The sequence below is a fragment of the Mercurialis annua genome, linkage group LG2, assembly GCF_937616625.2.
Source record: "Mercurialis annua linkage group LG2, ddMerAnnu1.2, whole genome shotgun sequence".
Taxonomy (NCBI): Eukaryota; Viridiplantae; Streptophyta; class Magnoliopsida; order Malpighiales; family Euphorbiaceae; genus Mercurialis; species Mercurialis annua.
In genome coordinates, this window is record NC_065571.1 from 17421500 (window position 1) to 17437726 (window position 16227).

At 41.2% G+C, this 16227-nt stretch overlaps 3 protein-coding genes across 3 annotated transcripts; 2 read left to right on the forward strand and 1 right to left on the reverse strand.

Moving 5' to 3' along the window:
• The first annotated feature begins 629 nt into the window (after positions 1-629).
• LOC126667453 (uncharacterized) lies at positions 630-2439 on the forward strand. The gene is made up of 2 exons (XM_050360426.2): positions 630-1430; positions 1639-2439. Exons 1-2 carry the CDS (start codon positions 630-632, stop codon positions 2437-2439), a joined length of 1602 nt encoding a protein of 533 aa, XP_050216383.1.
• A 122-nt stretch (positions 2440-2561) lies between these two features.
• On the forward strand, positions 2562-3890 carry LOC126667454 (uncharacterized). Its single transcript, XM_050360427.2, has 3 exons — positions 2562-2591; positions 2675-2932; positions 3264-3890. The coding sequence occupies exons 1-3, from the start codon at positions 2562-2564 to the stop codon at positions 3888-3890; spliced, it is 915 nt and encodes a 304-aa protein (XP_050216384.1).
• A 5041-nt stretch (positions 3891-8931) lies between these two features.
• Positions 8932-9683, reverse strand: LOC126668298 (uncharacterized). Its single transcript, XM_050361503.1, has 2 exons — positions 9101-9683; positions 8932-8996 (listed from the first exon to the last, which is right to left on the reverse strand). Exons 1-2 carry the CDS (start codon positions 9681-9683, stop codon positions 8932-8934), a joined length of 648 nt encoding a protein of 215 aa, XP_050217460.1.
• Positions 9684-16227: the final 6544 nt, after the last annotated feature.

Sequence of the window (16227 nt, forward strand, 5' to 3'; positions counted from 1 at the left end):
TGGTTTGTATGGCTGTGAGTTTAGGTTTAGGTGCGGATGCAGACAGGTATAAATTGTTTCATGTTTGTGATGAACAATTTGTTAAATTAATCCCACTCCGGAATGAAAGAGATGTTCTGAAGATGGCACTAAGTGTAGATTCAGAAAAAATGATAGATGTTCATGCATGTTTGCAAGTTGGTGTGAATTTATATGAGGGTAGTGATGTAGGGGAGAATCAGAATGATTATCATGATGCTTTCATTTATCCTGCTCCTGGTGGCAATGCTGGCGTGGGAGAGGATCCTGATGGCAATGCTGATGTTGGTGACAATGAAGCTGCAGATGGTCCTGGTCAGGGTGAAGATGCTACTGAAGGTAATGAGGACAATCAGTTGGAGGAAAGTGATCTAGAAGATTCAGACTACAGTGATGACCACAGTCTAGATCAAGATGGGGATTTGCAGGCTGCTGATCTTGGAGTTGCTGACACAGAAACCAATGCAAATACTGAGGGTGGGGCCAATGCTCCTATTGGAGATGAAGAAGACTCATATCTTGCAGAGTCAAATGAGCTTTATTCATGTTCATAGGGTGATTCTGATGCAGAGGTAGATAAACCTAGGTTTTGTGAGTTCAATGAGGAAAACATGGATGATCCTGAGTTTAGTACAGGTATGAAATTCAGAAGTTTTGATCAATTTAAGGAAGCAGTGAGAAATTTTGGGATTAAGCATCGCTATGTTATGAAGTTTAGGCCTAATGATAAGAAAAGATGCAAAGCCTATTGCAAAAAAGGATGTCCCTTCAAAATATGGGCATCTAAAATGAACAAGGACAATCTGACAGTGCAAATCAAATCTGCAGTGTTGAAGCATGAATGCAGCAGGGATCATAACATCAGGCATGTTAATCCCAAGTGGATTGCGCAGAAGTACATCGAGCAATTCAGGGCTGATCCAAATTGGTGTTTAAGTGGAATAATTCAAGCAGTAAAGTCCAACCAGAAGGCTAGTATTGGAAGAGTATGTGCTCTTAGGGCTAAACACATAGCTCTCCTCAAGCTAAATGGTGATGAAGCTGAACAAATGAAGATGTTGAATGACTACAGGCTTGAACTTGTGAGGACACATCCTAATTCAACTGTGTTGTTCAAAAGGAGTTTAGGTGTTTTCAAGGGGATGTATGTGTGTTTAGCACCTCTCAGGGATGGTTTCATGGCTGGTTGTAGGAGGGTTATATCAATAGACGGATGCTGGCTTAAAGGGCTGTATGGAGGTCAGTTACTAGCTGCTGTAGGAATTGATGCGAATGATTGCACGTACCCGGTTGCTTGGTGTGTAGTGGACAGTGAGACAAAGGAAAATTGGATGTGGTTCCTCTCCCTATTGGCTGATGATTTACCAATCAACAATAGCTATGGCTGGTGCTTTATGAGCGACAGACAGAAGGTAACATTTAAGTCTGTTTTACACTGGTTTTATAAACTGTTAACCTGACTATGTTATAAACTGTTAGTGCTTATTTTTGACTTGGCAATGTTATAAACTGTATGCATTGTAATTATTAGTAACTGTAGATTGTAATAACTTAGGTTTAAGTTTGTTTTAGCTTAACTGGTGTGTGCATTGAATTGTTTTTCCTGAAATTTGTATATAGGGACTTATACCTGCTATTGAGACCTTGTTTCCCCATGCTGAGCATAGGTTCTGTGTTAGGCACATCTTATGCAATTTTAGGAAAAGTTATAAGGGAAAGGCCCTTAAGGACCTTCTGTGGGCATGTGCTAGAGCTCCTTATAGTCAGGGTTTTGATAAATGTATGGAGGCTGTTGGAGATATCTCCAAAGGTGCCAAGGCCTATCTAAAGAGGATCACACAAGGGAAGTGGACTAGGTCAACATTCGATACCCGGTTCAAGTGTGATATGTTGTTAAACAACTTATGTGAGAGTTTTAATCATGTCATTTTGGAAGCTAAGACTAAAGGGATTATCATAATGAATGAAATGATTAGAACTAAACTAATGGTCAGAATTCAGAAGAAGAGGGATGCCATGCGTAGGTTAGATAGTGTATTTTGCCCTAAGCCACTGAAAAAGCTAGAAAGAGGAAGGCAGATGAGTTGGTTTTACAAGGCTGTCTGGTCAGGAGGGAAAACATATCAAGTATTTGGGTTTGATGGACAGTTTGTGGTTGATAAAGGGGAGTTTACCTGTTCATGTAGGAGGTGGCAGCTGACAGGCATACCCTGTCATCATGCAATTGCTGCAATGAATGAAAATAATGAGGACCCTCAAAAGTTTATGGATGACTGCTATAGGATTTCTACTTATCTGGATACCTATTCACATCTGCTCAATCCAACAAATGGCAAAGAACTATGGCCTAAAAGTAATGATCCACCAGTTATACCCCCCCCCCACCAGTCAATTTCAGAAGGGGCAGAAAACAGTTGTTAAGAAGAAAGGAAGATGATGAGCTAGAGAGGCCCAGAAATAGTGGAATAGTGAATGGAAAAGTCACAAGAAGAGGTACCATATCAAAGTGTTCTCACTGTGGTAAGAGAGGGCACAACAAGAGAATGCATGAAAAGGAAGCTGGAGCTGCTCCTGTAAGTGAAGTTAAAATTATTTAAATGCTTTAAATAATTATAATGCCTCAAATTGTTAACCTTAATTAACTTACATTTTGCAGGGCACCAGTAGAATGCCTCTTGGACCAAATGCTTCTACAAATGTCATGCCTGAGGAAGATCCTGCACTGAGTGAGGAGATGCCTCAGGAACCTGCTGGACTGAGTGAAGAGATGCCTCCACCAGTTGGTACTCAGGATGAAATGCCTCCACCTTTTGGTACTCAAGAAGACCCTCCTCCACCAGTTGCTACACAAGAAGACCCTCCTCCACCGGTTGCCACACAAGAAGATCAAGAACATGTTCCTCCACCTGCAAAGGTAAACTGTTTTACAATTGTGTTGTGCTCAACTGTTTGATATAACCTGTAAACTGTGTTGTAAACTGTGATGTTGCGTTGCTGTAAACTGTGCTGTAAACTGTGTTGTAAACTGTGCTATAAACTATGCTATAAACTGTGCTGTAAACTGTGCTGTGAGTTTTGCTTAAAACTGTGTTGTGCTGTAAACTGTGCTGTAAGTTTTGCTTAAAACTGTGTTGTGCTGTAAACTGTGTTGTGCTGTAAATTGAGTTGCTGTAAATATGTGGTGTGCATGTAAGTGTGTACAATTGTTGTAAACTGTGTTGTGTTGCTGTAAATGTGTTGTGCAGAATCCCACACCCAGTGAGGATTTGGTGGGTCAGAAAACAAGGAGGCTGGTGGACATTACTGGACCTCCAGCTAAGGGTGTGGACATTAATAGCATTATGAAAAAATTTACTGCACCTCGAGCAGCTCCATCTAGATCTGGATTACCCAAATCTTCAGCTCCAACTCCAACTCAGACCCGTGTCCTAGAATCAGCAAGTGTGAGGAAAGTTGGCAAGCCAAAGCTAGGAAGACCAACTGCTTCTGCAAGACCCAGATCTGCAACTACAGGAACTCAGGCAACTGTGCAGCCAATTCAAACTACTCCTGGGAGAACCAAGTCTCAAGCTAAAAGGACTAAGGAAACTGTGCAGCAACAGACAGTTTCAGCTAGCCTCACCACATCCACAAGTCTGCAACCACAGCTGCCAATGCCTGCTAAGCTTCCGGTTAAAAGAATGCTGGATTTGAAGCTTAAGGAAGCAGCATCAAGCAGCAAGGACCCTAAGCCACCATCTTCAAAACCTGTTGTTAGACCTAAGGCTCCAACTGCATCCACAACTTCTAGTGCTCAGAAAGTCCCACCCTCAGCAACAAAGAAGAGGAAGATATGGGTTCCTCCGGGTCAAACCTCAAACAAAGAGCTTTGAAGATAAGAAGGGAGACAGTTTTTGGTGGAAGTGTGTGGGGCATCAAGTATTGTAATTTATTATGTTATTTTGTTACAATGGGGGGACCATTGTTGGGTTTGAGAATATTAAACTCTTCTTTTTGACAAGTTGGTGGTGCATTATTGCATTCTATGTACCCCACAACTTCCTTATTTACAATGTGCTGTTTAGGTTGGTGTATGTAGGGTGAATATTAAGTGGTGTAAATTTTGGCAATTTAATATATGCAGCACCTATTATTATGACTATTATTGCAATCTCTGTCTTTGTCTGTATTCAGCAGTTTATTCTTAGCTTATGCAGATAACTTGTGCCAAATTTTATATAAAAAAAGTTAAATTCATGATTAACACAACCATTTCAATTTAACAACATAATTGAGTAACATTGAATCTAATTTAAACAACAAACTATTACACCATATTCAACCATATCAAAGTTGTATTACAGAGACATTGCAAACACTACAATCTAAACTAATTTTTGCTCCATCTTCCTAGAAAAAATGCAAAAACTATCACAACTACATATTTTACATAAGTCCATTTCGATGTCTTCTTGTAATTATCCACAGCATCTTGTGTATCAACCTTTTCCAGCAGTCCAAGTAGAAGAGATCTTGTTCTATTAGGCATAGCCTGATCAAACCAGTAGAAGTAATCACACCCACCTCCAGACTGTTAATTCAGTAAATGAGCATAGTGTTACTCTCAAAATCAGAAGCTGAAAAAAAGAAATGGCAATTGGGAATAAAGTTACCTGATAACCGTGGCAACCAAAGAATCGCCTGCCTGGATTCGCCTGAGTCCAAGCTGTCTTTAGCACAGCAGGTTGATTGCAATGGCAATTGGGAATAAAACTTGGATGTTCCATTTCAATGGAAAAAAATTACTAAAGGTGAAAATTTAGGGTTCCAATATGGTGGTTGCTGAAAGAAATGGGAGAAATGGAAACAAGAATAAATTAGGGCTAGCAAATTGGGAATAACAAAATTGGAATAAGAAGAAGTTAGGGCGAAGAAATTGGGGATTTAGGGTTTGAGCGGGCCAAGTGATTGAAAACGAGGAAGAAGATGACAACTTTAGGGAAATAATGAGAGTTTATTACCGTTGGTTTTATTTTTTACCGTTGAGTGTGACTGACAATTTGTTGAGGTGTCAAATTAAACTTTGGTGATGTGGAAATGTATTGCTGAGTTGGACAAATCCGGCCTCGTTTCAGAGCCAAAACGGTGCGTTTTGTTGAAGTGACATCCCGTTGAAACATTTAACTCAATCCAGTGACACGTTTGTAATAAAAGTCCGTTCAGTGACCTTTCTGTAACATGGCCATAGTTCAGTGACCCAGGGAGTTTAATATCCGCAGAACTCCATTGGAAGTTGAATGTAACAGGTTATGACTTACTGCACACAAGGTGCATGAACGTTCACACAAAATGCACGAACGTGCACCGGGCAGCACGAACGTGCACAAGGTTGCACGATCGTACAGCCACAGTTGTCGAAGGGGAAGTGCTTTCGTGGGATTTTGCCCTAGCTTTCGACGCGTGTGTCCGTCGATTTGAGAATGATTAAACGTTAATTAGAACGTTTAAAAGATAAAAAGGACTTAGACATTAATGGACCTCGATTTATTAAAACACAGAGACGTTTTAATAAAGTTCTAGATTAATTAAAGTGATTAATCACGAGAGGATTACGAGTTAATAATGAGAGTTGGGTTAGACAATATTCACTATATGTCTAATTTTGTCATTAGAGTCTACTCTTTAGAGTTAGAATTCTTATTTCAATTGTGTTTTAACAATTGAATTCTAACTAGTTCCGACGGGCCAACGGGCTACCGGACCAGCGGAGTAGGGGACATTCAAATCTTGTTTTGGGGATAGTGGTTCTGTGAGTTTTCATCTTACTTTTGAATATTGATATCCAAAATGTTTATAACCCAAAATGTTATTGAAATCATATTGCATTGAGTCGATTTCAAATCAATATAGATCCATTGGAAGATGATACCTATTGAGTGGCAATAGGGCTGTGTGATCAGAGGTACTGATACTATAGACTAAGCATGTGATTATCTGTAGAGATAGAGATGATTATATTAAGTCACTGGGCAACATAAATGTTGGTGACCCTGACTTAATAGGTAGTCTTGAGGCGGCAGTAACTAGTTTATGGCCTAGCTATCCAATACAGAATTTGAGACGGCAGTGATTAATTGTTGTATCAGACTATGGTGTGAAATATTGTGGTTCATACTATAGTCTTCCTATTAGAGTTTGATGTTTAGGGTTTCATCTGGATCGGTTGTCTGTCTGCATAATGAATGTTTCTCATGCGATTTCTGTTTTATTAATATTCCTAAGTAATTATGTGAACTCACTCAATATTGACCCCCATTAATATTTTCCTTTTAAAGGTAAATAGATTTTGAAGGGACAAGGCTTCCTGTTCTTTCCTCGGAAGTCGTATCTAAATAAGGTCACTCTAGAGCTGTAGAGTAGTTTGGTCTATCCCATAGTAGTTCATTTGTTTATACGCTTCGCTCTAATATGAAACTATTGTCTTGTATTTTTGTTTTGAAAATGCTGCATGTTTGTAAAATGAGGGCTTTTTCTAGTTGTTTATAAAGAAACTGGATTTTTATTTAAAGTTATGTGTTTGTACAGCTGTTTTTAACCGGTCACCTGATGTGTGAACTGGTTTACACTCATGATATTGTATTCGGACAGGGCTATCATATGATGTATGATGTGTACGCGTAGTACCCTGAGTCCATGAATGCAATCGCAAGGTTTTGATTACATGTTTGTTTAAAGGTTTTCAAATACTTGCAAGAAGGGATTGGGACCTTTTATGTTTTCAAAATGCGAATTTTTTTGCTGTTTTTTCTAGGCTTGCTACGGGTTTTGGAACAACCATTCCTAATCCCTAGCCACAGTCTCGACTTGAGCTTCGAGGTGGAAATCTAGTCGTGACAACAAAAGGGGTGCAATACATTACTTTAGACTGATGTATAACTAAAATAAACAAGATTAACCTAAGGGAATAGGATCTGGACCTAAAGAAACACAGCCACAATCACACCAACGAAACACACCACGTAGGAATTGCGTAGATCTCGCGAAAAGGATGAATAATCATAAAATAATTGTTAAAAATCACAAAGGATCTAAGTGTAAGGTTGTTTTACGTCTGATAGAGTGAAAGGGGGCAAAAGAAATCGAGTTAAGGGTTATTCATAGAAAAACAGTCGTGTCGTGCCTGCGACACAGACATGTCGCGCCCGCGAAAAATAGATCTCGCGCCTGCAACCTCCAAAAATGATCCAAACCGACCATATTTTAGTAAATCCTATCAGGAACAACATATCTGAAGGGGGGTGGGGGGGGGGGCGCGATCCAACAGTGCAATAGGGAGGTATGGACGTTTTACTAAAGCATGTCACATCTGAAAAACACACGAACATTGATTCGAATAAACTCGAAAACAAATCAAATCAACACACTAAAGATTATGAAAACCAACCCACAATACCAAGGAATCAAACTATCATGAAACAAGCAAAAACACATCGGAAAGTTCATCGGAACTAGCCGAAAAAATATGGGGTATTACAGGTCAGAATTTTATTTAACCGAATAATTTTGTGTTTCTTTTAATTTTTAGGTCAGAGGAAAATATCATTCAACTATTAGCTAAATGGAATTATTTGCTTTAAAAAAAACAACTATTCGTGTTATAATTTTTTCGATTAAGTCCAATAATTTTGGATTTACATGGTAAATATTTTTTTGATTTAATAATTTACTTTAATAGTTTAAATAGTATTTTTATAATATTTAAAAGGTTGAAATAAACCTTTAACCAACAAAATTTCACCTTTTTAAAGGCTGTACACATCAAATTTTTTGGCGGAGGAGTCGGCCAACCCTCCACGACCTTCCCTGAATCTGCCCCTTATTCCCCCATTATCATATGGGTTTTCCTAATCTAATTATTGTATAGGTAATGGGGATAGAGCTACGCCCTAGCTCATGATTGTTATTACGACTAGTTTATTCATTGTATTTATTATCTGCAATGACATAGCAAGGGAGATGGGGAGGGCCTTGGCCCCTTTCAATTTGTTAAAAATTAGTACTTAAAGTTTTTATATATTGCAAGTTTCCCATCTTTTAAAGAATCATCTCCTTATATATTATGTATATTGTAATTTGGCTTCCTAATACAATGATTTTGGCTATGTCAGTGTTATCTATTCTGATTACGCCCTTTGTGTTCTTACTTTTGTTCTTTTACGTTCCCTTTTTGCATGTTTGTAGAATATCCACAGTCCCTGACTTTTGGGCCTTCTATCTCGGCCATTTCAGTGTTTCAATTTTGATCCAATAACTACCTTGAACTTTGATTTAAAAGCCAATAAACTCCTCTCGTTCAATTTTTGACTCACGTCGGTTCATGTCCATAAACGTAGCTGAGGTGGCTGCGATTTAGTCGTTTGAGATTTTAAAAATTGCCACATCTCTCTTACGTGTTATATTTAACGCCACATCATTTAAAAAAAATAAAGTATGATAACTGACAACGGTAGGTAATTAATATTTACCTCATCCTCCTTCCTTATTTCTAGTTTGCCTATCTTTCTTGTATTATCTTTACTTTCTAGTTTTTATTTTTGAAATCCTTCTCGTTTGTCTGTTGATTTTTTTTCTCTTGTCTCATTTTTTCTAGACATCTCTTATCTCTCGTTGAATCTAAGGTTTCCCTTCTAGACCTGCATTTCAATTTATCAATGGGGAAGATGAATGTTTCATACTATAACTGTGATTTGCATGTTGTTTTGAAGACCTCATGGACAAGCACAAATCCAGGGAACATTTTTGTAGATGTTTAAGATATGACGATGGTATCGAATGTTTTCTTTGAACATAATTTTAACCTATTCATAGGGTTTATAACAAAATTGGATACCCCCTCGTATGTTGCTTTGCTGTAACATTTATAAACACATTGCTCTACCTTCTCATTATTCTAAGAAGTTCATGGACTTCCAAGGCTTTCATATATTGTTCCAACTTTGCTTCATAAGATTTTTTTTTTTGCCGAAATGAAAGGTATCATTAGAAATGGGAATCGACTACAGAAGTCTCGATTCTAGCCACATCAACTGTGCTAGATTATTACAACAGAAACTATTGTCTGTAAGGGCTTTTTTGGCCAACGAATGTGCCACCCAGTTACTTGCTCTCCTAACAAAATGAAACGAGTGCGGCATGATGTTGTTCAGTAACACCTTACAATCCTGGATAATAACATCTGTATTGTAATCCACCTTGGAGTTCTGTGACATTGCTTCAATAATTACCTTAGCATCTCCTTCAAAGATGACTTCAGGAAGTTGAAGACTTATGGCTAGGTTAATTGCATCTCGCAAGGCCATCGCCTCAATAGTTGCTGGAGATGTTACATATGGATATCGTTTTGTGGTTGAATTAAAAACAACCCCTCTGTGATTCCGAACCACTACTGCCCCCACCCCTGATGACATAGCTGCTTGGAAGGCTCCGTCAAAATTGAGCTTGAAGACGTTCGCTGGTGGAGGGCTCCAACTTGACAAGGTCTGTTGCGCATATTGCACCCCCATGGTTGCTGGGAGGGGCTGTTGAGCAGAATGGGACCTACTCCTAGCTCGTAAGAACTCCGCCTGGAGATCAGTTGCATTGGCGATGACTTCTCCTGGGTCTTGGAAAGTTTCTCGAAAAATCATAGCATTTCTGGACTGCTAGATAGCCCACATCAACCAGGACACTTTAGATAAGAACCCCACCGTGGCACCTTGGTCGCTTGACATCTTTTCCAGATTCACCCACACTTGCTTTAGACAGTTACCCTCCTCTAACCCCTGTAATACCTGTGGATTAGAGCCCAACCAAACAGTTTCAGCGAAGGGGCATGTAAACAGCATATGGAGGTTAGTTTCTGGACTGTTGCAGCATGGGCATCTCTCTTCTTTCGACGGGATGCGTTTGTTGATGTTAGCATTCGAAGCCAGGCCGTTATTCAAAGCTTTCCAAATAAAAGTTTTGATATTTGGAGTAACCTCCAACTTCCAGATCAGCTTCCAGTTTGCTGCAACTGGTGCCACCTCCTGCGACCCTGTATTGTGGAGTCTCCCTTTATAAGCATGGTAAACATCGTAAGCCGTTTTGACATTAAAAGCACCTGAACTAGAGTGCTGCCAAATTATTCTGTCTTCCAATCCCATGCTACTCACTGGCAGCTGCAGAATTTCCGTTGCCTCTGATGGACTAAAAATTCCATTTACCAAGTCTGCATCCCAATTCCTGGTGTCCTCTCTAATCAGATCTGCAACCCTACTGATTTGAGACGGCAGTTCTAGAACCCTGTCCACTGCATTGTCTATCCAAGAAGGAACCCACGGGTCATGGTTGATGCGAACACTGTTGCCATTCCTAACTTTCCATCGTACTCCCAGGTTAAGAACTTCTCTTCCTTTTAAAATACTTTGCCATGCCCACGAAGCATTATAATGGGGACCCGCTTGTAGAAAAGAGCTGCTAGGGAAGTACTTCCCTTTCATTACCCGAGAAATCAACGAGTCTGGTTGCGAGAGAAATCGCCAGCCTTGCTTAGCTAGCAACGCCAGGTTGAAATGCTGAAGATCTCTAAACCCCATTCCACCCTTGTCCTTTGCTTGACACATTTTCTTCCACGAAATCCAGTGTATCCTCCTTTCCCCGCTTTTCTGACCCCACCAAAAATTTGAAATTATTCTATTAATTTCCTTGTGCAAACTCTTCGGGAGGAGGAAACATGACATTGAGTAAACCGGAACAGCGGTGGCCACACTTTTTATCAACACTTCCCTTCCTCCATAGGATAACAAACTTCCCTTCCACCCCTCCATCTTTTGCTTCACTTTTCCTATGATCTCTCTAAACGTTTCTGCCTTAGATTTCGTGACTAGCGTTGGTAAACCCAGATACTTGTCTTGTCCTCCACAATTCCGAACGTTCAGAGCCCTCCTCAGATTTGACCTGACGTCAAGAGGTGTATTGCGGCTAAAAAGAATGGTTGACTTTGCTAGGTTTACTTCTTGTCCTGATGCCAAGCAGTAGACGTGGAGAATATCATTAATTCTGTCTGCCTCTATTTGGTTAGCCTGAAAGAACAATAGTGAGTCATCCGCAAACAGTAGGTGAGAAATCTTAGGACTGCTTCGAGAGATTTGCACCCCACTTATGTCACTATGAACCTCGGCCATAGTAAGGAGCGACGAAAAACTTTCCGCGCATAGGAGAAACAAGAACGGAGATAGAGGATCGCCTTGCCGTAGTCCTCTAGTTGGTTTGATGAACCCCTGGGAGGACCCGTTGAATTTCAGAGAATAGGTAACCGTTGAAATGCATCCCATTACCCAACGTATCCACGAATGGTGGAACCCCATTTTTCTCATAACCCTCTTCACAAAAATCCATTCAATCCTTTCATAGGCTTTGCTCATATCGAGTTTAAGAGCGAGCTCAAATTTCCGAGACCCATTCCTAGTCTTTAAGTGGTGTGTTAATTCATGGGCCAAGAGGATATTATCGGAGATATTCCGACCCTTAACGAAGGCGCTCTGATTTTCGCTAATCAACTTATCCATGAAGGGTTGCAGTCTATTTGTCAGGATACGAGATATAATTTTGTAAAACACCGGGCAAAGACTTATTGGTCGAAGGTCCGACATAGTTTGAGGTACACTTACTTTAGGGACCAAAGTGATGGTCGTATGATTAAGACTCCTAGACAGCTGTCCTCCCGCAAAGAATTCCTTCACCCCTAGGCAAACTTCCTCCTTGATTGTGTCCCAATGCGTTTGGAAGAAGAGACCCGTCATCCCATCCTGACCCGGGGCTTTCGTTGGGTTTATATCAAAAGCAGCCTTCTTGATTTCACCATCCGTGAAGGGGCGAGTAAGGGATCTGTTCATACTTGGTGAAACCCGGTTCTGAATGACCGCTGTTGCCTCTGTGATACCCGAAGGGTTAGAGGTAGTAAAAATGTTCTTGAAATGTTGTAGGGCAATCCCCACAATCTGTTGTTGTTCATTACAGAGCTGCCCCCTACTATCCTTGAGTTGAGAGATATAGTTTCTACGGCGGCGAGAAACTACCTTCGAGTGGAAAAAACTCGTATTTCGATCACCCCAATTGAGCCAGTTGACTCGAGCTTTTTGGTGCCAAAACTGTTCTTCCCTTGTTACTTCAGCTGCCAGCGACTCTTCCAGAGCTTTGATCTTCGTGGAGTTGTTCGCAAAACCCTTTTGATGAAGGTCCTTTATCTCCCGGTTGAGTGTTTTGATGTTCCTGCTAGCATTGGCCTTGTTCTTCCTTGCCCAAGTAGATAACCCCACCCTGCACGCCTTGATGTTATTCTGAATTTGAATGAGCGTGTTATGTCCATTTCTCCCACTTCCAGCCTCCAAATGTCGCCCTGTTGTATGCCAGTTAGTCTTGACGATCTCCTGGGCTTCCGCATTGTGAACCCAACGCTGATCAAAATGAAAAGATCCCCTACCTCCCATCTTCTTTGGCAATGAATCCAACAGCAGGGGCCTATGGTCTGAGCCCATTTTGTCTAGGTGAAGCACTGAAGCCCTTGGGTAAGATCGCATCCAGTCACCAGTAACCAATACCCTATCAAGACGCATCTGAATATTGGCTCTCTCTGCTCGTTTATTATTCCAAGTGAATGGATGTCCTCTATACCCAAGATCGACTAGGTTTGAGTCAGTAATGAACTGGTTAAACTCTTCCAATCTCAAATGGTTAGAAGGGTTTCCACCTTGTTTCTCCTCAGGACGTCGAATAGAATTGAAATCTCCACCAACAATGACCATCCCGTTCAAATTACACAAATAGTTTTGGAGAAAAGAAAATTGCTGAGCTCGAACAGTAAAAGAGACAGCCAAATAAACCCCAACAAAGTTCCATACAATATTATCATCAGTGTTAACAATGGAAACATGAAAGAAAAACTCTTGTTGGTCTACCAACACTACATTACAACTATCAAGCCAAGCTATAGCTAAGCCACCTGAAGAACCGTTGGCATCAAAACATAAAAAGTGTCTAAGACTACACTTTCTCAAAAACCTCTGCACTTTCTCAGCCCTATTTTTACTTTCAGCAATAAAAACCACTTCCGGAGAATGGGATTTGCAAATCCCTTGGAGATGGTGGCTTGTCAGGGGGTTCCCCACACCCTGGCAATACCACAAAAGTAGCTTCATTTATCCTTTGGGGGTCCATTGTGGCTGGAACCCTCCACCAATTTGGATTTTGGGATGCGACGCTGCTTCTTCGGTGCATTCTGGATAGGGGCAGTACTGGGCCTTTTGCTCCCCTGAGTTGGGAGATCAGTCGCATTAACTGATGCCTCCACATTGTTACCTTGAATACCTCTCTGGCGTGCCTGAGTCTTGATTCTTCCCCGCGGTACCGCCGGCCCCCTTGGGGCAACTTAAGCAATAGTCTGCTGATTCTCTACAACCCCTGTCTTAACTTCCGGCGCTATCAGTTGAGAATGCTGCTGCTGTCCAGTTAGTAGTACCGGCACAAGAGGTGGCACTATCAGCTGAGGCAGGGGTTGTTGGGTTTTAACCACCTTAGGCTCGGTTGTAATCTCCACTGGAGGAACCTCTGAAAAGTTGCGCCTATCCCAAAGAGGAGCCAGGTTTGCGTTTGTTGGAGGCAAGGGTGGAGGGACTTGGGGGAGGAGGACATGGTTTGGTAGCACTGAAGGGCTGAAGATGGCACTTTGGAGAGTAGTGAAGGTAGTAGGTTGAGTACCTGAGGGAGGTGACTGGATGTAGTCATCAATGGCGAAGAGTGCTGAGTTGGGTATAAGGTCCTGGATTGGGTTGAAGGTTGAGTCATTCCTGGGAAAGAAATAGTGAAGCAAGCCTAGCTCTTCAAGCACCCTAGTGCTGCAGTGGATGGGCTGTTCTGATGTCTCTTGGTTGCAGCTAAAGTTTGGGCTGTCTCCAAAGATGAATGGGTCCAACTTGAAGACCTTGTACGATTCCGGATCTTGAACCCTGGGCTGGGCCGGCCCAGAGCTCTCTTGATTGCTTCCTGGCTGGGGTCCCTCCATCTGGTATTTTTGGTTAGATATAAAGCTGTCAGAGATCTTGGTACGAGGTACGGCTGGTATAGCTCCCAAAAAGGCAACATCCCCAGAGTTAGGGGGGGAGATAGTAGCCTTTCCAATCACCAACGGTCTATTAAGGTTTCTTTTACCCTCATTCCAGTTTGCTACGTCTGAGCGTTGACTGATAGCCCCTTTTCCACTGTAGACTACCTTTTCCTTACCCTTATCTTCTCTTCTCCCTATGCTCTTAGGGTTTCTGTCGACCCAACGGTCAAGGACCATAGGGTTAGGACCTTGCTGCCTTGCTGTGGTTGCTACCCTGGTTGAAACTTCACCGGTAAGGGTCTTCACCGGAGGTTTCTTGTTGGATCCTACTCTCATCCATGGCCCATACTCATGTTCATCTTCACTTGGCAACTCACTTGCTAGAGTTTTGCAAGTATATGTATAGTGTCCTATGATGCCACACTTATAGCAGATATCTGGCATGCGCTCGTATAGGAAATCAATCCACTTCCTCTGCCCATTTCCCAGGGGTGTATAGAGCCCCTTACGAAGTGGTTTATCCAGACTAACCAGGACTCTCACTTTCATCGTGCCGTTGGCTTCCTTGAACTGATTAGGGTTCGCATCATCCATCAGCAGCTCCTCGAATAAACCTCCTATCAACTTGGCATTGTGGATGTTGATCTGGTTTGCTGGTAACCTTAGAGCATGAACCCAGAAAGGGGAGATAGAAAAGACCACCTCATCAATGGCCCTATCCTCGGACCATTCTTGTAGTGCTAGCAGACTGTTATTGACACACCAAGGGCGACCGTTCCAGACCCGGAGCATCTCCTCTTCCTTCCCAAAGTAGAATGCAAAAACGTCATCTCTCCCTTTGGTAGTGGAAAGTCCATGCTTCAGGCGCCAGGAAGAGACCAGAATATCACAAAGAAGCAGAGGGTTGTTGATCTTGTTACCAAAAAATTTCCCGGCTAGAACAAACCTGTCCTTGAGTTTCTCCTGGACCAGTTCCACAGTAGGTTCTGAGACCTGGAGCTTAACTGCATGCAAGGACAAATCAAGGATATCCTTCTGCTGTAGAGCCATGATTTTGTTAATTGAAGGGGGGCTAATTAATGCGAGCAATAACTGCAATGTGTTGGTGAGGAGTAAATGCAGGGTTTGAGGTAGAAAGGAAGTACTAATTATCAGAAGGGGAAGCAAGGAGTAATGGTAGTTGTTGAACAGGTATGACGGGAAGGGAGAGTGTGGTGCCATAAATAGGGTTTAAGGTTGAGTGTTTAAGGTTGAGTGTTTGATTTAAGAGAGCAGTCGTGGAACTGCAGGATAATAGTATACACCAAAGAAGAACATAGACAAACCGGAGTATTGGAGTTTCAATCAGACCAGAAAGTGAAAAGTAGGGTTGAGGTGACAAACAGGCGGCCGCCGTATTACAGGGGTTAACGTGTTGCAGGGTAGAAGGGAAAAAATTGGAGAGGAAGGGCTAAACCCTTAGAGTAGTGTATTATTGCTTCATAAGATGATGCCTATATGTTCCTTATATATGTTCCTTATGAATGGGTACAACCCTTGAAAATGAAATTTAGCCCTTTGCTCATAAATGCCTCCAATAAAATATGTACTCTTAATTGGCAAAATAACTCATTCATATCATTGATGAGTTCCTGGTTTCAAAATAAAAGTGAGATTGTTACAGTCCATCTGTCTCCAATAGTTTACAAAATAAAGATAAAATCAATAACACACTTTCTTGTTTATATTTTTTTCTTCCGATTGGACATTAGAAGACCTAAAATATTAAAAAAATGTCGGGGTTCAGTGAGGATAAGAAAGAAATGGTTAAAACTATAACAAAGGAGACACGGAGAGAGATGGAGCGAGAAAGAAAGTGACAGAAGAAAAACTGGATTGCTATTCGCCGCCCCCTTTTGCTTAGCACCGCACAGGCGAAGGACAATTTTACCCTTTTCACATTTTCAATAGAAAACCAATTCATAAAAAAAAAACTAAATCCTCTCAACTCATTCAACTTTTCACAAATTCATATTTTACGAAAATGTCGGATTTGGAACGAGATAGAAATCGACAACCTCTGGTAAGTATTTTTTTTTATTAATTTCGGTTTTTTTTTTTTAAAAAAC

Coding starts and splice junctions, on each gene's coding strand:
- LOC126667453 (XM_050360426.2), top strand. CDS start 630: ATGGATGATCCTGAGTTTAGTACAGGTATGAAATTCAGAAGTTTTGAT. Junction 1,431..1,638: donor TTATGAGCGACAGACAGAAG/GTAACATTTAAG, acceptor ATTTGTATATAG/GGACTTATACCTGCTATTGA.
- LOC126667454 (XM_050360427.2), top strand. CDS start 2,562: ATGCATGAAAAGGAAGCTGGAGCTGCTCCT. Junction 2,592..2,674: donor AGGAAGCTGGAGCTGCTCCT/GTAAGTGAAGTT, acceptor TACATTTTGCAG/GGCACCAGTAGAATGCCTCT. Junction 2,933..3,263: donor ATGTTCCTCCACCTGCAAAG/GTAAACTGTTTT, acceptor TGTGTTGTGCAG/AATCCCACACCCAGTGAGGA.
- LOC126668298 (XM_050361503.1), bottom strand. CDS start 9,683: ATGATTTTTCGAGAAACTTTCCAAGACCCAGGAGAAGTCATCGCCAAT. Junction 8,997..9,100: donor TACAGACAATAGTTTCTGTT/GTAATAATCTAG, acceptor AATCTTATGAAG/CAAAGTTGGAACAATATATG.